The sequence below is a fragment of the Mastigoproctus giganteus genome, chromosome 1, assembly GCF_048544385.1.
Source record: "Mastigoproctus giganteus isolate SK-2022 chromosome 1, ASM4854438v1, whole genome shotgun sequence".
Classification (NCBI taxonomy): Eukaryota; Metazoa; Arthropoda; class Arachnida; order Uropygi; family Thelyphonidae; genus Mastigoproctus; species Mastigoproctus giganteus.
The window spans coordinates 266,544,977-266,567,234 of NC_143575.1; the positions used below are offsets into that span (position 1 = coordinate 266,544,977).

General features: G+C 35.7%; 1 protein-coding gene across 1 annotated transcript in view; it reads left to right on the forward strand.

Annotated features, from left to right (window-relative positions):
- Nucleotides 1-22,258, forward strand: part of glu (structural maintenance of chromosomes 4-like protein gluon) — a 256,802-nt gene that overhangs the window by 146,752 nt on the left and 87,792 nt on the right. The window contains exons 16-19 of the mRNA XM_090377488.1: nucleotides 7,094-7,134; nucleotides 11,598-11,785; nucleotides 13,893-14,125; nucleotides 18,913-19,039. Coding sequence (XP_090233614.1) covers nucleotides 7,094-7,134; nucleotides 11,598-11,785; nucleotides 13,893-14,125; nucleotides 18,913-19,039 — 589 coding nt within the window. The remainder of the gene's footprint in view (nucleotides 1-7,093; nucleotides 7,135-11,597; nucleotides 11,786-13,892; nucleotides 14,126-18,912; nucleotides 19,040-22,258) is intronic.

Below are 22,258 nucleotides of genomic sequence, written 5' to 3' on the forward strand. Positions count from 1 at the left end.
ACTACTCTACCAATTTTAACATCATCTGCAAATTTAGACATCACGCCCTCTATCCCTTCATCAATGTCGTTTATGAAAATTAAAAACAACAGTGGTCCTAATACTGATCCTTGGGGAACCCCACTTCTTACATCAACCCAATCTGAGGAATAGCCATTTATCACAACCCTCTGCCTCCTGCCCTGAAGCCATCCTTCTATCCATCTAAGGATTTTCCCAGTGATTCCAACCTGTTCCAGCTTATAAAGCAACCGCTCATGTGGGACTGAGTCAAAAGCTTTGCTGAAATCTAAATAAACAATGTCGAAATTATTCCCTAAATCCAGCTCGTGAGTGACCCTTTCGAAATAGCGAACCAGATTTGTTAAACATGATTTTCCCTTTACGAAACCATGCTGAGTATCCTTGAGAATTTCAATTCGATCCAAATGATCCTGAATTCCACCCTTGATCATTGCCTCCATGATTTTCCCTACTACTGAAGTCAGACTGACAGGTCGATAATTTCCAACTTCACTTTTAGAGCCACCCTTATGTATGGGAGATATTTGCACTTTTCCAATCCAAGGGAATCTCCCCAGAGTCTAATGATGCTCGCATAATTAGCCTCAATGGTTCAATGCACTCGCTTGCCGCCTCTCTTAAGATTATAGGGTATATTCCATCAACTCCAGGAGCCTTACTGGTCTGTAGGCTCGAAAGTTTTTTCATTAAATAATCTTGCGAAATTTCAATATCATTAATTACATATTTTTTAACTTCGCTCCCACAATTTCCCTTTGCCACAAAAGGCTTTTCATTTGTAAATATCGATGCAAAATAACTGTTGAGTTCATCTGCAACGGCAGCTGGTGTATTTATTACTATCCCCTTTCCCTTACATAAAGGTCCGATCTGGTTTGTCCTGCTCTTCTTGGCATTTATATATGTGAAGAATTCTTTATCCCCCTTCTTTGCTCTGTTTGCTAGTGATTTCTCATAAACTGCCTTTGCCTGTCGAACCTTTTCTGTGGCTCTATTACACATCACCTTGTAGCTGTTATAGGCTTCAGTACTTTGTAGGGGTGGGAGAAAAAAGGACAAAATGCCATTACACATTTCATTATTGCCAATATGTATTTTGCAGATTATCAGCTTTAAATTATTTTTGGGATTATTATCACTTTTTCATTTTAATTGGACCTTTATTAGTTGTTTGTCTTTTCTAGTTGGTTTTTTGTTTTATAAGTGTAGTGAAAGCCTATAAAGCTTTGTACTGGTTTTATAAGTCTACTTATTCCTACCTTTTGCTGCACCAGCCAAAAAAAAAAAATAAATCACCCATGCCTTTCCCGGCTACTTAGGTACCTCTCCAGCTGATCTTTGAATTTCCCCAAGTTGTCAGCCACAACTACCCATGGAGGTAACTTATTCTGGTAATTAACAACTCAGTGGCTAAAAGAAAACTTTCTAGAATTTTGCCCAGACCAAAAACCTTACCCTTGTAGTTTGAATTCATGGTCTTTGGTTCTTGAATCATTAATAACAGTGAAAATTTTACCTTTATTCATTTTAATGTCTGCTAAGGTGCCTCAGATACTCTAGAAATGCCATTTTAGTAGGATCGAGACTGCTTTGGATAATAGAAATGTAACTTTTTAATCAGTTTTTATGAGTTTGGAATTCATTTATTACTGTACAGTATTTATTACCTATAATTATAATTTATAATTTTATTCTCTCATTATTTAATAAAAAAAACTGCTTAAAAACAAGTTTTATGTGTACTGGAATGAGTATATCAAAAAAGTATGCTCATACTAAGTTTATCTTTTTTATATTATGGTGTTGTTATTATTTTTATTTATATGGTTTATTATGACCAGATAGTGCTGTTCAGATAGTGAGATCATATAGTGCTGTTATAGTATGTGCAAAATGTTCTGTTTGTTACACTTTCCAGCCGACCGGGCTAGCCAGGCAGGTAAAGTGCCTGCCCCTGGCAAAACAAAGGTCGCGGGTTCGATTCCCGCCTCGGGCTTGGATCACAGTAAAATGCAAAAACTTTGGGAGGTGCAATATGGCCATAGAAGCTGATGCGCCAACAACTAACAAAAAAAAAAAAAAAAGTTACACTCCCCAGAAAAGTTTTCCAAAAGTAAAGATTAAATGATCACTGTCAGTTACAAGTTGGAGGAGATATGTAATAAATCGTGATATCTGAATATCAGAGTTCCTCTCTATTTTCCAGTTTGAGAACGCATTGATTTTTTTTTATGTGAACCCCAACCACGAGAGGTATTAGAACCTATAGTACTTAGTACCGTGCTTGGGTTGGAAGTTGAGAAGACGAAAGAAGATATTTGTTGACATTGGACTTGAACTTCTGTAGATTGTAATTTTCAGGAAATACTTATGAAGGAAGGTTGTTCCAGAAAACGGCAGTTGAATGAATAAATGAGGAAGATGAAAAGTTGGTTCTGTGGGTTTGAAGTTGGACAGTAAATAGATGTTGGCTGGTGGCAGAACGTGTTCGGACTGTTTTGAAAGAGAGAGCGGGAATTATAGAAGCCAATTCAGAAGAACAGTGCCCATGGAAGTATCTGTAGAAGAGGCATGCAGCAGAAACAGTACATCTATGAGAAAGCGAGTGGAGAGACTCTGTTAGAGATGAATCATTAATTAACCTAACTGCCCTCTTCTGAATAGAATCAAGAAGCCTGAGAGAGGTTTTGGGGGCACCACCCCAGATGTGGGAACAATATTCCATGGCAGGGCGGATTTGCGATTTATACAGAGTGAGCAGATGTTTGGAAGAAAAGTAACGCCTAGAGCGAAAGAGAAAACCAAGTCTTTTAGATGCAGAGGAAGCAATATTTGTAATGTGCTTGTGCCAAGAGAGATTAGAAGTCGGGGTAATCCCCAAAAGATATATATAATTTTGCCGAGAAATCGGAGTGTCACTAAAGATAAGCATAGGAGCAGAAGAATCCTTTTTGCGAGATATAAGACAAGACTGAGTTTTAGAAGGGTTGAAATCAACTAAGTTGTCTTTGCCCCACTGGAGAATTACCTGAAGATCGGCATTTAAGGAATTGGTAGCAGATTTCGAGAAGTTGAAGCTGATTGAGCAGGACAAGGTTTCTCAAAATGGAAAGTGGAATGCAATGTGCTCTCGTTGGCAAAACTATGGATAGGATTTCCAGTCAATGGAAGAAGGTCATTGATATACAAGAGGAAAAGAGTGGGGGAAAGAACTGAACCTTGGGGGACACCGGCATTAGTGGAGAAGTTAGAAGACAGAGAGCCATCTACCATCACCCTCAGTGAGCAATCAGAGAGAAAACTGGTTAACCAATTACTAAAAACAGTTGGCAAACCATAAGATGGAAGCTTGTTTAGAAGACCTTTATGCCAAACATGATTAAAAGCCTTTGAGATGTCAAGAGCAACTACTTGTGTTTCACCAACCTTTCCATTGAATTAGTCCATAAATGGGTAACATAAGCCAGAATATCACCAGTGGATCGACACTGGCGGAATCCATACTGGCGATTGTTGATCAGACGGAAGGTTTCTAGGTAGTTTAAGAGTTGGCGGTTAATTGATTTCTCCATTACTTTAGAAAGGGTAGAAGTAATTGCAATGGGACGATAATTGGATGGGAGGGATTTGTCACCCTTTTTAGGAACTGGCTGGATATGAGCAAAGTTCCAAGCAGAAGGAAAAACACCTTTGGAATAAGAAAGTGAAAAAAGGCGGCAAAGAATAGGAGTAAGTTCAGGAGCACAGGTTTTGAGAACAAGTGGAGAAATACCATCAGGACCTGGGGCTTTCTTAGTATCAAGATTCATCAAAATCCTTCTGACATCCTTTTGACGGAAGACCACAGGAGGCATTGAATGGAGCGTGTTGGGAATGGTGGGAGGTGTTTTACCAAGATCATTAATACATGAGCTGGAAGAAAAATGGGATGCTAGCAGGTCAGCTTTATCCTTGGCTGAAGTGACAACAGAACCATCTGATTTGGACAGAGGTGGGAGCAGAGATGGGCAAAAATTGCAGCCAATAGCTTTGGCAAGAGACCAGAATGCTCGGCTACCATTGGGGCAAGAAGCAAGTTTTCTACTCTTAGCCTGTTCAAACTCTAGTTTCGACAGATTAATAACTGCTTTACAATTTTTGCGAGCTTTGGTGTAGGCAGAAAATGAAACTGAAGAATTAGAAACAAGCCAATTACGATATGCAACATTTTTCTCTTGAACAGCCTTAGCACATTTATTGGAAAACCAAGGTTTAGATAAAGGACGAGATTTTAAAGTGGAGTGTGGGATAAAGGATTCCATTCCTACAAGAATAATTTCACTGACACAATCTGAGCAAACGTTGACATCAGAAGTTTTGAAACAGTAATCCGACCATGGAAAAGAAGAAAAGAAGTCTTGCAGGTCATCCCATTTTGCATTCTTGTAATGCCAAACAACACGATGTTGGGAATAGCCATGAGATAAAGGTTCCATTGCAGAAGAGACAATCACCAAGTTGTGATCTGAAGTGCCTAAAGGACCTCTCACTTCGACCGTGTACTTAGAAGGGTTGTTTGTGAGAAAAAGATCAAGCATATTGGCTGTATGATTAGGATTGTCCAGTATTCTTGTAGGTAAATGAACAATCTGTGCTAGGTCATTAGTAATTGCAAAAGCCTCAGCATCTCGACCAGCTGGGTCGATGTGACTAGAAAACGGAAGCCAGCTGGAGTTGTGAACATTAAAGTCACCAAGGAAAATTACCTCACTGTTAGGAAAGTTGGACTGGAGAAAGTCAAGTTGCAAAGAGAGGAAGTCAAAGAGCTCCAAGTGATTAGTGGAGTTGGGAGAACGGTAGAGACAACAGATGAATTTGACACAATGAGGTAGAGAGATTTTAAGCCAGAGATGATCAAAGAGAATGATTCCAAATTGCCAAGTCTCTGACAGGGAATATCAGAACGGACATATGCACATGTACTACCTTTGAGGCGAAAGGAATCATACAACGAAAAATTCGGGCATCTGAGATGAGCAGTAGTTGAATCAACCGATAACTGAGATTCTGTCAGAAAAAGTACATGGGGTTTGGCAGACTGCAAGTGGAAATGGACATCGTTGAGATTAGAATTGAGACCACGTATATTTGTGAAATGAATTAGGAAGTGCTTGGGAGGTTTATATCTTTTCGCAGATAAGCTTGCTCTATTAGTTTGACAATTCATGGTGTATTCAATAGTAAGAACAAGTGGGTGGGTCATGTTTGTATGAAGTAATGAAATTTTGGGTATGGCATACACGTGGTAAGAATATACTGAGATCCTTGACATAACGTGGCCTCGACAACGCTCCCCGCATACACACTACTCGGACTCCCCCCAGTCACTATCTGGCAGAGTAGAGGTAGCAAGATTATACACTAGCTGATCCGGAAGCCTCCTTAAGAGTTACCAATAGGTTCGGTCCGGTGTACTAACTAGCAGCCGGCCTGCGAACACTGTTTTAGAGCTGTACCCTCGAAATGTAAGGAATATTGGATCTCGTCACGACGTTCATCATAACTTCAAAAGTCATCAATCATACTGCATGATGGAAGAGAAAGGGAAGGGTTGACCAGAACTTAGCTGTAGAGACTAAACATGGGTTCCACCACTTCAAGCCTCCAATAAGCAAAGTGGTGGTATTTCACCGGTTGATGAGATTCATCTACCACCTAGCATTGAGATTGAGAGTTCACTGGCTATACACTGTGATGTATACAATTTAAAAGTTTATATTGTATACAGCACTATTTCTACAAGGAAATGTTTGATAAATCATTGTAGGAAACTATGGGCCGCTTGTGTCCACCAATATCATATTTCCCCCAAGAAAAGAAAAAAAAAAAACTTTCTTCCTCTGTTCTTACATGGTAGTAACATTAGATTGTATTATGACTCTTTATCAGTAAACTGATATTAATCTATTGACCTGTTTAATTATAATTCATTTATTAATAGCCTGCCGACTATTTTGAGCTGTTCAAATTTTACTTTGCAGAATGATGCTAAAATTAATGTGATATAGAAATTTATCTAATCTAATTTTGAAGTAATATTGGTATAATGAAAATTAATGTACAGCAATACCTCGCTTAGCACGGGTTTCACTATAACACAGTTTTCAATTAAGAAGTCAAAAATTTACTGTAAATAAACTCATTCAATAGCCTAGACACATACTCTACATATATGCTGTAGTGCCAACTCTGTTGTCTCACATACACATCTGCCAATAACTCCCCTTAGGCAGTCAGCGACAACATGCAACAGTGTTCAGTATTCTTAATTCCATCTTGACGTGATAACATTTCATAGTTTATTTTTTACGCCTTTAAATACGATCGAAAATATATCTGCATCTTGGCTAGAAATCACTGCCAACAACATGCGCTCTCTTTGGCAGCGTGTTTCGCCCCATTTGGCAAATGATTTCACTGGTGTTGAATCGTAAATTCAGACAATTGCCGAAGACATTGTGAAGATAGGAAGAGACTTGGGATTCGAAACTTTTTAACACTGCCAATTTGTTAAAAGTTAGAAGAAGAAGAAAACAATTCTCAACAACACTGAAGTGGCACCAAAAGAATTTTCAACAGAAAATTGGAGAAAGTTTTTCGGGGGTTGACATGGCCTGTGAGGAGATTATGAATGGAGATCCGAATGTTGTGAATGTAGCATCAAGATATGGTAAATTTTACAAGACAGCATTCAATGCTACAAAGACTTGTACATTGAGAAAAAGAAGAGACAACTTCAGACTTCATTATTGAAATACCAAAATAAATAAAATATTTGCAATATTTTTTATCTCAAATCCTTTTAATTGGCTATCAAACGCAAATTGTTTATAGACTGTTTCTCAGTCTATAACCATTGAATTAAAACCTATTATTATAAATGTACCTCAGTCAGCACAGTTTCACATAACGCAGTACAGTTTCGGTACTAATTATGTGTACTATGCAGAGTATTGATGTACTACTGAAAAAAAAAAAATTGTCCAATGTTTATTTGTAATATTGTTGTAAGTTTTGTTTTTTGTTTCAGATGAATACTTGGATTCCTTACACCAAACAAAAAATTCACACGTAAGTATTTGTTTTTAATTTATTTACGTAGTCTACCTGCCTATCTTTCCTTTCCTTCATGATGTTTTTGGGAGTCATCTCTATGCTGAATATAGGATAAAAGAAAGGTGGGAGTTCATTGCTTATAACTTGGGTTTAGTTTTAATAATAATAAGTCTTTTATTAGCATTAGCATAGGCACATGATGCAAGAAAGCAAGCTTTTGCTCCTCTTCCCCCCACATGCTGACCCCTGGGTGAAGAATCATTTTCATTGTCAATGGAACTAGTGGAAGATTGTGGTATCTGTTCAGGAATGAATGATAGTTGGCACAATAGACAGACTAATTTGCACTTTTTTTTCTTAAAAAAACTGCACAACTTATTTGCAAATTTCATATGAAATTTCAGAATTCTCTTAAGTCTGGCTAGATGAGCAAATAAAGACTACAATGTTCATCCTCTTCTGGAGATGAACATTCGCTCCCAGCACAACATACATGATTCATTGAAATCTGGATCATATGAATTTCAATAGAAGTAAAATATAACAAGATTGATATTATATACTGCTTGGCAGAAATGAAAAGTAGTGAGCAATGGGGCATGTTAATTTGTCACCTTTCTGTGCTCATCATAAAGGTCATCTAGAATTAGAGGCAAAAAAAAAACCCCTTTCCACTTCACCCATCCATATACTCCAAAAGTTTATCCAGTTCTTCCTTGAATTTATTTAAGCTATCAACTTCCATGACAGATGAAAATTTGTTCCAGCAATCAACTACTCGCTGGCTAAAGGCAAATTTCTGCACATTTCCTACAATTGTCTTTCCTCGATTTGAATTTATGCCCCCAGTTCATAATCTGAGCAAGAGGAAGAATCCAATCAGCACTGAGCTTGCTTAAAGCCTGAAACACCTCAATCAGATCACCTCACAGGTGCCTAGTCTTCAGATGCTGCAGTTTGCAGAACCTAAGCCTTCCTTGGTAAGAACACCCCTTTGTTCCCCTCATCAATCTTATTGCTCTTCTCTGCACTCGTTCTAGCAACTCTACATCCTTTCTAAAATGAGGCCTCCGGACATGTACACAGTACTCAACATGTGGCCTGACCATTGGCTTATACAAAGGGATAATCATCTCCTTCCCTGCTAGCAAAATTATTGTATAGTAGACTGTCGATTTTCCGGGATAGATGGTAAAAAACAAATCCTGGATAATCGATTTCCCGGTTAATCCAAAAATACAGAAGTCCCCGACATGCGTAAGAGTTATGTTCCAGGACTTCTTACTTCGTCGAGTTTTATGTAACTCGGAGATGACTAGTAACATATTGCTACTATATTATTATAGACAAATCTGAATTCAGAGCGATACTTGTTAATGTTTGACCATTTTCATACATCCTTATTAGTTAATTTTCTGATCCAAATCGCTTTCCTTTTCTTGGTAGATTTACTAGTACCGTTGTCACTTATTCTCTTAGTCGCCACTATAATAACAGTCAAAATGAAATTTTCAGTAACACAGGGTTAAGGTGAAAGCTCACTATTATCACCGCGCGCGAGCTCACATTTTACTAAAGCACATTTCTGGAGGTCACGACCATAAAAAAACAATTTGCACTTTCCGTGTTATTGGGATTTTCTGTTCGTGCATCTAATTATAAACGGTTATTGCATTTGCGATAATACCGATAGCTGGAATTCTGTGGGTTTTTACATAATTAAGGTGGAATGTGTGTCCACTTCACTGAAATCTTCAGTCATATAAAAAAAAACATAAATAAATTGTAAGAATCTTCTCTTCTTTCCTATTTTTTTTTGCTTGTTACTCCATATCTCACTTGTACAATTTGTGTGTGCTGTGATCGTCATTATTGATTGCTTATTTCATTTTATTTTCTTGTTTTTGTTTTAAATTTACAATCCTAAAAAAAAAAAAAAAAATTTGAGTGAAAAAAAATTTACGTAAACCGTAGTTGCATGTCAGGGACTTACTGTATCGAAAAATGTTCAGCAACCTACGTAAAAAGTATAACGATAGATAAAAAACGAAAAAACTGACATTTACTACTCGGGTGTCCAATATGATGCTTCCCTTTATTTTTTGCGATGTCGATTTTAAATCTAATAGCTTCCCTTTATTTTTTATGATGCTGCATAATGTTTGGTCACCAACATTACAATGGTTCTTTAGAGATTTAACAGATGCACCGTGTTAAAATTTTTCAATAATTTCAAGTTTTTGTTTAACTGAAAGTGCAACTCTTTTGCGTTTACCCATCATTTTCACGATTTTTAAACAAAAAAAAAATTTACTATAAAAAAAATTCCCACACCCATGACGTAAATAATGAAACGAAGTTTGTCTTTCTGCGGTGCAACGGAACACAGGAATCAACGCGATGCACTAAAACAAACTAAACATTTCTTCTCACTTTTTTTTGAGTGGTGAGTGTGAAGACAGCGGGAGTTGCAAGATAATAGGCATGCAAATCTCCCAATGATGACTTATAACGCCGCTTCTTGTCCCTTGTTTATGACTTTGCTGCAAAACATCTGTTTATACCTATTCTAGTTATTACTTGAATTTTATGATTTTTTTTTTTTTTAATTTGGAGTCTTGAAGTGTCCGGGTTAATCCGCTTCCCGGTAAATCGAGAGTCTGCTGTATATCATTGACAATATCCCATGACCTGCTCTGGCAGCCTGTCTGCGCTGCTCAGAAAAAATTAATATCTGACTACACAATTACCCCAGGTCTTTTTCATTCTTCACTATCCTGAGTGTAGTACCACACAATTGGTACATTTCTCTGAGGTTACTGTTACCCACATGCAGTAATTTGCATTTATCAATGTTAAAATTCAATTGCCTCTTCACAGCCCATCAACCCAACTTTTCTCTCCTGCTGAAACTTTTCCTGTTGCAGTGGCATACTGTCATTAACAACCCTGCCAACCTTTGTATCATCTGCAAACTTGGACATTAAGCCTGATATACCTTTATCAATATTGCTGATAAATGTACAAAACAAAGAGTTCAATACCGAACCCTGAGGGACTCCACTAATAACATTAGTCCATGCAGAGCCGTGTCCATTGATTACCACTTGCTGTCTTCTCCCACTTAACCATCCTTTAATCCATTGTAGCAACTTGTCCTTAATGCCATACTGCTCCAATTTGTACAGTTGTCTTCCAGGTGCAACACTGTCAAAGGCTTTCCTGAAATCCAAGTATATGATATTAAAATTATTTTTTGTACCCAGTTCCTTTGTGACTACGTCATAGTATCCAATCAAATTGGTCAGACAAACTTCCCCTTGACAAACCCATGCTGTGTCTGATTTATTACTGCAGTTTTGTCTAGATGATTCTGCAATGCTTCTTTAACTTGTGACTCCATTATTTTCCCCGAAACAAAAGTTAAACTAATGTCTGTAATTACTCTTGTCATTCTTTGATACCCCTTTATGAATTTGAGATACATTTGCCCATCCTCAGTCCATGGGGATCACCCCTGAATCCAATGATGTTCTCATAATTATGGCTAAGGGTTTGCTTACTTCCTTTGCCACCTCCTTTAATGTAACTGGATAGATCTCATCCACCCCCAAGTGCCCTTCTTATGTTTAACTTCAACAATTTAGCTCTCTGTTAAAGCTTAATAATCTTATGTTCTCCACTTCCCTGCAGAATTCCTTATGTGGGAATGTTGATGCAAAATACTAATTCAGTTTGTCAGCTATCTGAGCTGGATCATCAATAGTTGAACCATCGACATCAAGTGGACCAATCTGATTCATCCCCCCTCCTTCTAGAGTTTATATAAGTAATAAGTCTCTGCTGTTTTTCCTTGCATCCTTTGCGAATGATTTCTCGTAATCTGTTTTCGCTTGCATAACCCCCTTTATTGACTTGATTGCAGACTAGCTTATATCTACCATATGCTTCTGTGTTTCATGATAATTTATATGCATCCCATGCATTTTTCTTCTCTGTTACGAGTCCCATTAGTTCATCTGACCTCCATATTATAACATTCTAGAAATTTCTTAAATATTTTAATCAAAATTCGTAAACATGTTGGTCCTCTTTTAATAAAACTTTAAAAATTAAAAAAAAATTAAATGATTCCAAACTTTTAGGCATGAGTGTAACTCAAGGGAAATGACTCACTTTGTTGCCTTTAGCAAATTTAGATATTTGGCAAACTTGTTCATTCAGAATTAATTGCATTAATTTTTTGATTTGATTGATTATTATTGTTTTGCATGTTACTTGATAATATTTCTCAGTAAATTGTTTATCAAAATTTACTCTAAAGTAAAGAAAATATTTACGAAAAATTCAGAAACTAATAAATTTGTCCAAAATTTGCTAGTTTGATTTTTTTACATTGTTTTCATGTTACATTAATTTCATAGTTGAACTGTAAATGGAAGCACAAATATGTAAATGTTTTTTCTTCTCCCTGTCAGCCCAGAAAATGTTCCTCGTCTGTTTGATCTTGTTCAAGTCAAAAATGAAAAGGTTCTTCCAGCTTTTTACTTTGCGCTGCGAGATACTTTAGTTGCTAACAACTTAGAACAGGCCACAAGAATTGGACTTCAGGGAAGAACTCGGCATCGTGTTGTTACTCTTAAAGGGGAATTAATTGATGTTTCTGGTAAGAAAAATCAGTCTATAACACGGTTACTCTTCGTACTAATGTAGCAATATGTATAGTCCTACTACCACGAGAATGAACCAAGCCATACCCAGTCTATTTAAGAAGTAGAAGGATTAGTGAAATGGGGAAGGCGGGTGAATGCAGATATTTATTTCTGTTATAGACCAAGACTGAAATGGAATCTGAGTCAAATTTATACATTATTTCTTTTCTTTATACATATTTATGATTAATTTTAAGCAATCTGAAAATCAGAGTTTATTTTATTACTGATCTTATCTTTACTACTAAAATAGACTGTCTTGTGTGTCTTGACTTTGTTCTCATGAAGGTGTGACTACTTTCTCTGTTTTGCCAACAGATAATAATAATGCAGTAGTAGACTATTGTATTTGAATATCACTTTTTATGTTTCACTAAATCAGGGATGGAGAAAATCTGAAGGCTAATTAATTGTCCAGTGAGTAGTTTGATTTTTAAATATGACTAGACTTTAATAACTGAAATTAGTATTGGACTCAACTGCTGTTAACACTTGTATATGTGATTTTTATTGACTAAAAACTATGGGAACAGTTTTTATTTCCTACCAGTTTGGATTAAATCATTGCCTTTTTTTTTTTTTTTTTTTTTACACATTAGAGTTTTCAAAATGGCACTACTGCAACATTTGCTGTGGTGTGCCCATCTGACATGGAATATCATTGTATTTTCTAGTAAATTTCCAGTTAAAACTAAAGAATTATTAGTTTTAACTTCAGCCTGTTTTATTTAATCCTTTTCTTCCCAGTGACACTACATTGTTTACATTAAATATGAATCCTGGGAACATAGGCCTATTTTCTCTTAAATGAAACAATTGTTGTAGGTATTTTAATTGTTAATTTGTTATTAATATGTGTCATTATTTTATTGTGTTAGTTGTTCTGATTTCTTTTATTATATCTGTAGATATAGTGAAATCAGAAATAAAGAACCACCAACTTTTACAGGGAAGCATGTCGTGCCTTATTTTGGTGTTAGAATTGGTAAACAAGAAAAAACATGGGCACCACATTGTGTGCTAAAAATGTGAGAGACAGTGAGTTAATTGAAAACAAATCTCTTGCTTTTGGTGTAGCAATAAACCTAGAGACTACATGTTGGATTGCTGTTTTTGCATGTGCAGCATTTCTGTGTATGGCACTAAGAACAAAACCACAATACAATACAATATCTGAATATGCTATCAGCTGTTCCTCATGTCTCCACATTGAAGGTGTATTACTTCCATCTAAACCTCAGCAGTCTGAACTCTGATTCCGATTTTTTTCTAAGTAAAGACATGAACACTTAAGTGGATTTTGCTGGTTATATATACTAGACTTATGGATGTCTTGTTATACAGTGTTCTTTTCTTTCATGTTCTCGAATTGCTAGTATACCACTAGCAACTTAGAGAGGAGAAAAAATATTATACACAATATAATAATTTTTTCCCCTCTAAATTTTATTACATTCTTTTTTAAACCTTATTGTAAACATTTCCTTAAATTTCAACTACCCCACCTTGCACAGTTAGGACTACATTGTTATTGATATCTGCAGTTTTTCTGATTTATTGCTTATCTGTTTTGTTGCCTTATTATTTTATTGTGTGTAGCATTTTACTTTCATTTCATGTGCTTATGACATTTTTAGTTTTTTTCTTTCTATTAACTTTCTCTTTCTCTCTTATTCCTTCTTACTGTCCTTTATTTCTTTTAACCTGGCAAGCAATGTCTTTAACAGAGTGTCTGACTTCTTACTAATACTTCATTTATTAAATTGCATTTATTTATATTGCTGCTTTGCACTTGAAGTTGTAATTCTGTAATCTGTTGTACTAAGTACCGTATGTACCTGTTCCATTCTTACAATCAACTACAACCTTATGATATACCTTTTCTTTTTATGCTTTAATGTTATATATATATATATATTTCAGAAGAATGTCTGACTTTAATCTCTCCAGTTTCATGTTTACCTTCCCTGTTTTCATTCTGATATTAAATTAATTACTACAATTTTAATTGAATATTAAAATTGTAGTAATTAATCATTAATTTTTACTTTTGCTTAATAGGTACCATGAGTGGTGGTGGTGGAAGAGCAATAAAGGGTAGAATGGGACAGTCTGTTGCTTGCGAAATTAATGCTAGTGATGTGGATTCTATGTTGAAATATCTTGATACTTTAACTCAGAAGGCTTCTTGCCTCAAAGAAAGAAGGTTACAGCTAGAAGATATGGTAGAAAAGCTTGAGAAGGAAATAATGGCACTTACACATTCTTCTCAGAAGCACAAAATGGAAATACAGGTTAGCAAAAATATAATTTCGGTTGTGATGTTGATTTTATTTCATTTTCTGGCATTGTTGTATTCTACTTGTCATACATCATTTGTAAATGTTTTGACAGAATAAGGCAGTTTTGCAAAAAAATTAAAATAATTTTAAATTCATATATTTGAATTATATATCTCCAAATCTGATATTTGCTGTTAAAGCCATTTTTGAATATATTTGTTCAAGATCTTACTTATCCTCTAGTTTAAAATTTGCAGATACATAATATTCAAAAGGTCTTCACAAAGAACTGACTTTAGAATTAACCAGAATTAAATAAATTTTTAATTATTTATGAAATGATGTTGAATAATTACTGCTTTTGTCGCTATGCTGTATACATGTGGGTAGATCTCGATATCATTTGAATAATGGTGATAATATAAGCAATTTAGCAAGGAGGACATCAGTGTGCAGTGGTTGATAAATAAGTTTCATGCCTTGCTGTTTGCATTATAATACTGGATCAAATTCATCTTTTGCCCCCCCCCCCCCCCAACAACAAAAAATTGAATTAAGTGATTTTACATATTAAATAAATTAACCACTGAGTACTATACTTTGCTTGCATCTAATAATTAGCCTTGCTTGCAGAATACTGTGAACAGACACTTTTTCTCTTACCTTGTCATTATTTTCTCTTGTTCATTACAAGTGTGGCGAACTTTGTGTGGAGCCTGTGGTTTATTGTTGTTATCAAGCTTCGTCCCGAATTTTGCATTGTGCCTTTTAATAATTTTCCGTTTTAATTTTTAAAGCTTTCTTTTGTTTCCTTAACAGAAATTTCCATAAATGTAGCAAAATGTCAGGTCCATTTATGCTTCCTCTTATTCCCATATTGTACTTCTAAATTATTACAACAGAAATCACACAAGTTTCACTTGGATTGTTCAGTGCAAATTAAAACAGTTCATAAGATATTACTTCCTGGCAGTTTGTCTGGGAAGCATTGTACATTTCTGAAGTTTGTTTATATGCATTGTTAACAAGAGAGACTGCTCCTACAGGGATGGGGTACCCTTAAATAGAAAGGGTGCAAGAATATTTGCTGATACAATCAAGGCATTGGTGGGTCAGAAAACTTCTAGCTTGGGGGGATTCACAGACTAAAAGATTAACACTGGCTGCAGGCAAAGGCAAAAATGATCTTGCACTGCTTCTATTAGAATGAGCAGCAGCAGCAGCAGCCTGGAAAGCAAGGTGCTATATCAACTAAGAAATACTGTTCAAGGTTTGGGCCAAAATGAATGTCAGATAAATTAATGAGGCTCATAGCAGAGAACAAAAATGCACGAGATGAATATAAATTATTAGGCCACACAGAAGACTATGGCAGATATAAGCTAGTCTGTAATCAAATCACAAAGGAGGTTAGGCAGGTGAAGGCAGATTATGAGACATCTTTGGCAAAAGATGCAAAGAGTTCTTTACTTATGTAAACTCTACAAGAAAAGGGATGAATCAGATTGGACCACTTAACATAGATGGTTCAACTATTGATGATCCTGCTCAGGTAGCTGATAAACTAAATGAGTATTTTGCATCTGTATTCACACACAAGGAGTTATTCAAGGAGGGGAATACCAGAAGTTTATCAGACTCTAACAGGGAGCTATTTTGTAATAGCTGAGAGCAAAGTGGAGGAAAAATTGTTGAGGTTAAACATACGGAAGGCACATGGGGTGAACAGGATCTATTCAGTTATTAAAGGAGGCAGCAAAGGAAGTAAGCAAACCATTAGCCATAATTATGAGAGCTTCATTGGACTCTTGGGGAGTTTCCCATGGACTGAAGGTATGCAAATATACCCCAAATCACAAAGGGGTTCAAAAGGTGACACAAGTAACTATAGACCTGTTAGTTTAACTTGTGTTCATCGAAAATAATGGAGTCACTAGTTAAAGAAGCATTGCAGGATCATCTAGACAAGACTGCAGTAATAGTTAAGACATAGCATGGGTTTGTTCAAGGGAGGTCTTGTCTGACCAATTTGATTGGATGCTATGATTTGGTCACAGAGGAACTGGATGCAAAAAATAATTTTGATATCATATACTTGGATTTCAGGAAAACTTTTAATACTGTTGCATGTAGAACACTGCTGTACAAATTGGAGCGGTATGGCATTAAGGGCATTAAGGTATGGCATTAAGGTTGCTACAATGGATAAAGGGATGGTTGAGTGGGAGATGACAGAGAGTGGTAATCAATGGACTAATGTTATTTGTGGAGTTCTCTGAAGTTCAGTGCTGGGCTCATTGTTGTTTTGTGTATTCAAGCTAAGAGAATTCTGACTCGCAGGGAAGGAAATATCATTCCAACCCATAGTGTAATACTCACGTTCAGTACTCCAGACTTACCAAATACTACTGTTAAAGCTGGTTATCTGATTATTCATGCATTAAGAATTCGCAGATAAAGGAACCACTGGGTGACAGTGATCACAATGTACTGATGTGGGAATTTCTTAAAGATGTAACTACCATCAAGGCTAAAGGGAAGGGCTTTTGCTTTTGTAAAAGTGACTACAGGGGTCTCAGACAGTTTTTAACTTTAACTTTTTGTGGACTTCTTGGATGACTGTTTTCTTTAGCAGCATGTGTTAGAGAGGCAACAAGAGTAAGTAATACTCTTGATCTAGTTATCAGCAGTGATTCTTCATGCATTAAGAATCTGCAGATAAAAGAATCACTGGGTGGCAGCGGTCCTATGGGGAGATCTGGTTGAGGTGTTTAAAGCCTTGAATGTATTTAGTAAGCTGAATGTTAATGTTATTTTTCCACTTGCTGAAACTACACATATAAGGGGGCATAGATTCAAATTGAGGAAGGATAGTTGCAGGATAGCTATGTGGAAGTTTGCCTTCAGCTAGTGAGTGGTTGATTGTTGGAAAAGGCTTCCATCTGTTGCAGAAATGGATGGGTTGAATAAATTAAAGGGAAAACTAGACAAATTCTTGGAGGATACAAATGGTTGAACTGAGTTTTTTTTTTTTTTTTTTTGGCTGATTCTGTATAAGCTTACTTTCCTGCATCATTTGCCATTACTACTACTAGATGGGATATTCACAAGGATCAATTTAAACATTGAATTTCATTGCAGAAGTACTTTGAATAGTCTTTACTAAAATGTATATAAAACCCTATTATTGTTGAACAGGGAACATTAGCATCAAAATACTTCTCATTTTGAATAATCCAATGTCAGTTTAATGAGGAAATACTGTATCTAGAGAATAGTACATGTGGGTATCCTGGAAATGTAACAGCCTAATAACCCATGAATAATTGATACAACAGATGTTAAATAGATATACTATACAAAGGCAATGATTTATCAATACCATGAATGTTAATGCACAAATATCAAGGGTGTACTGTATGTTAGTTTCTTTTATTTAAAATGTAGTTGTTTGTTTTAATAAAAATGAAGAACATAATGTTTGTAAATTTCTTCTGACTAACTTGTCAATGCCATACCAAATGCAGTACAGGCTGGCCTCAATTAACGCGATTATTTCGTCCCTCGAGCACATCGCGCAAAACGGAAACGCATTAATCAAATATAATAATCAATAGGAAAAATTATAATTGGTCCTTGACCTTCTGGAATGTCTATAAAAAATTTTAAAAATACCTTCTAAATAACTTTAACTGTATACAATGTAAAATATAATGAAAATAATTATGGAATTAAATGTTTATTGCATAAAACAGCGGTTCCCAAACTGTGCGCCGCATATTTTAAATTTTCGATGGAAGCACAGCGATACTTGACATCTGTCGGACACCACGCGAACTACTAGCTTGAGGTAGTTCAGTTTCAACATTTCTTATTAAGTTGTTTGGACCTAACTACTAAACGGAACTGTTAGATATTCCTTTTGGTCTAGGTGCGCCGTGAAAAAATTACTGAGACACTAAGGGCGCCGAGAAAGTTTGGGAACCTCTGCCATAAAATACACAATGAAGAAATGACTGTTGCGGAAATATTTGAACAGTGTTGACTTTCTCTTTTCATCAATCAATTTCCGATAACCGACGATCTTCTCTGGGTCCTGGCGAAATAAATATCGCAGAGAACCTCACACCTTTTGTTTGAGGTTCTCTGCGATACGCAAGATTTCATCTAGTTCTTTAACTGTTATCTCCTTCGTGGTAACATTTTCATCTGGCTCATTTAAAAATTAGAATTTTTAAATGCAAGTCTGCATTGACTTTATTAGCGGATGGAACACACCGAGGCGGGCAGCAGGCAAACGTTTGTTTATTGCCCATCCAACGCGTGGTAAGCTTAACGCGTGATTCAAATCTTTTTCGACTATCACATAAAAAAAAAAATTGCGTTAACTGGAAATTTGCATCGTGTAAAGTGAAAAGTGGTATAATTTTTTGAAATAGCGGTAACTGAAACACGCGTTAATCGAATTCGCATTATGCGAGGCCTGGCTGTATTGAATTTGATTGTGATTGCCATGCTAAGTGATGCATGAGATTCATGATGACATTGGAAATATGTCTTTGCAATTTTATGGCAAGTTTTCTCTGATAATATATAGTTCCCAATAACTAACTAAGCCAGCTTGAGCAGCATTTCAACTATTGAATATAAAAAGAACTTTTTTTTTTTTTTTTTTAAATTAAATTTTCGTTTCTCTCTTGTATGTGGGGCTAGATCTGCAAGAAATTTGCTTACCCCTGTTACCATTATAATACTGTTTGTTAGCATTAATTTACACTATATTTTGTGTTTTACCTTAGGTTTTAACACAACAAGAATCAGTTCTGAAGCAACAAATGGAAGAACAGAAAGAAAAAATTAAAATTTCAGCTCCTGATAAAACTAAAGTTAAAGAGATGGAAAAGGTTTTAGCATTATCTATGAAAGGTATATTCTGTGCTGTAGTTTTGTTTATCAGCTTCTTGAATACATTTAAACATTTTGATCTTTTTAAAGGCATATTGTGATTCTTTTGAAACATAACTTAATTTAAAATAAAGCATTGTTTTTATTCTTAATGCAATATTTAAATAAATTACTTTAATTGAACTTGTTTATCAATTATTATCAGTTTATGTATTGGCAAATCAGCCACTGATATATGTTTCTTTATAATAGAAACATAGATACCCTAACCATCAACTTTATCTGAATTTTTAAAAAAGTATCAATTGCTACAGTTTGTTATTATTCAACTTTTAAAGCAGTGGTATTTTTGATTTTGCTAAAGCTCACCACAGTACTTAGTATTTGCTTGCTATTAGAACTGGTACAGAGGTTGAAGGCCCATTTTTTTTTTTTCACAAATGCAGGTACTGAACACAGTATAACACATGCACTGCTCTGTGTTATAGGCTACTGATTGAAATTTATTAAACTAAAATTTGGAATTTAGGAAACTTTACATTGGAATTTTCTTTAACTTTTTAAGATGTCAAATATTGCTATTGTTAACTAATTAAAACTGCATAATTAAGGCCAAAACACTTTTAAAAGTATAAATTGCATTTAATATAACATGCAACATGCTAGAAAACTTGCTTATCCAAATAGTAATCGAACATTCTGGTCACTTGCCAAAGCTATTGGCCACAACTTTTGCCCATCTCTATTCCAACCTCTCAAAACCAGATCGTTCTATTGTCACCTTCAGCCAAAGATAAAGCTCACCTACTAGCATCCTACTTTTCTTCTAACTCTTGTATTGATGATCTTGGTAAACCACCTCCTACCGTTCCCAGTACACTCCATTCAATGCCTCCTGATGGTATTTCTTCACTTGTTCTCAAAACCTGTGCTCATGAGCTCACTCCTGTTCTGTGTTGCCTTTTTTCACTTTCTTATTTCAAAGATGTTTTCCCTTCTGCTTGGAAACTTGCTCATATCCAGTGTTCCTAAAGTATGACAAATCCTTCCCATTCAATTATCATCTCATTGTACTTACCTCTACTCTTTCTAAAGTAATGGAGAAATCTATTAACTTGTTAAAGTACCATATCTGATGGCATGTAAGATGCATGGACATATAGGGCGCACCCCATTTTAGAAAGGAAAATTAAGGAAAAAAGTTTTAGTATATTTAGGTACAGTAGACTCTCGATTTTCCGAGATAGATGGTAAAAAACAAATCCCTGATAATCGATTTCCTGGTTAATCCAAAAATACAAAAGTCCCCGACATAAGAGATACGTTCCAGGACTTCTTACTTCACCGAGGTTTACATAACTCTGGAATGACTAATAACATATTGCTACTATATTATTATTGACAAATCTGAATTCTGCGCGATACTTGTTAATGTTTGGACAATGTGATACATCCTTATTATAATGATTCCTTAGAGATTTAAGAGATGCACTGTTTTCAAACTTTTGAATAATTTCAAGTTTTTGTTTAACTGAAAACGCAACTCTTTGGCGTTTACCCATCATTTTCGCAATTTCTAAAAAAAAAAAAAAATTCCGACATCCCTGACATAAATAACGAAACAAAATTTGTCCTTTTGCGTTGCAAAGGAACACAACAATTGACGCGACACACTAAAACAAACAACATTTGATCTCTCTCTTTCTTTTCTTTTTTTTTTTTTTTTTGTGAGCGGCGGATTCACGTGAAGACAGCAGGGATTGCAAGATAATACATACACTTAATCTCCCAATGACGACTTATAATGCCGCTTGTCGCTTATTTATGACTTGCAAAATATCTGTTTATGCCTATTCTAGTTATTACTTGAATTTTTTGATTTCTGGCTGATTTTTTTTAATTTTTTTTTTTTATTTGGAGTCTTGAAGTGTCCCGGTTAATCGAGAGTCTGCTGTATTTTATATTTATTCTAATGTGTATAGTAGAAAAAAGCTCATCCTAAACATGTGATCAGAACAGCAAGAAAAATACTAATACTGTATAATAATACATTATTTAATTATTATTATTAATTTACCAATACAGTAATTTAAAAGAGAAATAAAAAAAGAATCTTAGCTGCATTATAAAATATTTTATATGAAACAAACTACCACTAGAATTGAAAATGAACAAAAAAGACAGTGAGGGAATAGTAAAAAACATTACTGTTATGCAAACGGAAAGTCAGTCATTTTGAAAACCAAAAAAATTGCCTTCAAATCCCAAAAACTCTTCCTCACTAATGTTGGTATCACTATCTTCAAATAATGCAGTGTCTTCAGTGTCATCACTAATTCCAGTCTTCTCAAAAGACTTTATAATCATTTTATCACTTATATTTCTTGAAGGCTTCTTAACCCATTCACACACCTGTGCAGTGGTGGGCCTCTTCGTTCTTCCTGTGGGTGTGAGGTCATGATTGGGTTCTCCCATCTATTTGTTCCACTATTCTCTCATTTGGGCGCCTCCGTAGCCAGGTGGGAAGGAGCAGCAGTGCGTAGCACACGCTTCTTGATTAGACCGGGGTTTGAGCCCGTCACCACCAAATACGGAGGATGCGGGAAGGTCAGGGAATGACCACCGCATATCCCGGAGCAATATGGCCTTAGTTGCTAATGCTCCTAAAAACCAAATAACTAACTAACCGTAGCCAGGTGGGAAGGAGCAGCAGTGCATAGCACACGCTTCTTAATTAGACCAGGGTTCGAGCCCGTCACCACCAAATATGGAGGATGCGGAAAGATCAGGGAATGACCACCGCATATCCCGGAGCAATATGGCCTTAGTTGCTAATGCTCCTAAAAACTACCAACAACAACAACAACACATTCTCTCATTTTGCTTAAATATCTTATTTATGGACACATCCAAAGGCTGCAATTGGCTTGTCAACTACCTGTGTATTCGATTCCCTCACCCTCTTTTTAATGACTTCAGTTCTATTGGCTCTGAACTGTTCCAAATGAGAAGAGATGGTTTCCTTAAGCAACCACTGTCTATTGCATGAGAAAATTTCCTTGATAACATGTTCATATTTTCCGCTATCCTGAAAAAACTACTGCAGGTTTCAGAGGTTTGAAAGTTTTTCTTCTAGTATAGAGCTAAGATTAAGCTCCATGCAAAATTTCATTAAATTTGGTTCAAACTGGAATAAATTTTTGTAACGCTTTTCGCATGACAGTTTTTCATTGCAAAATT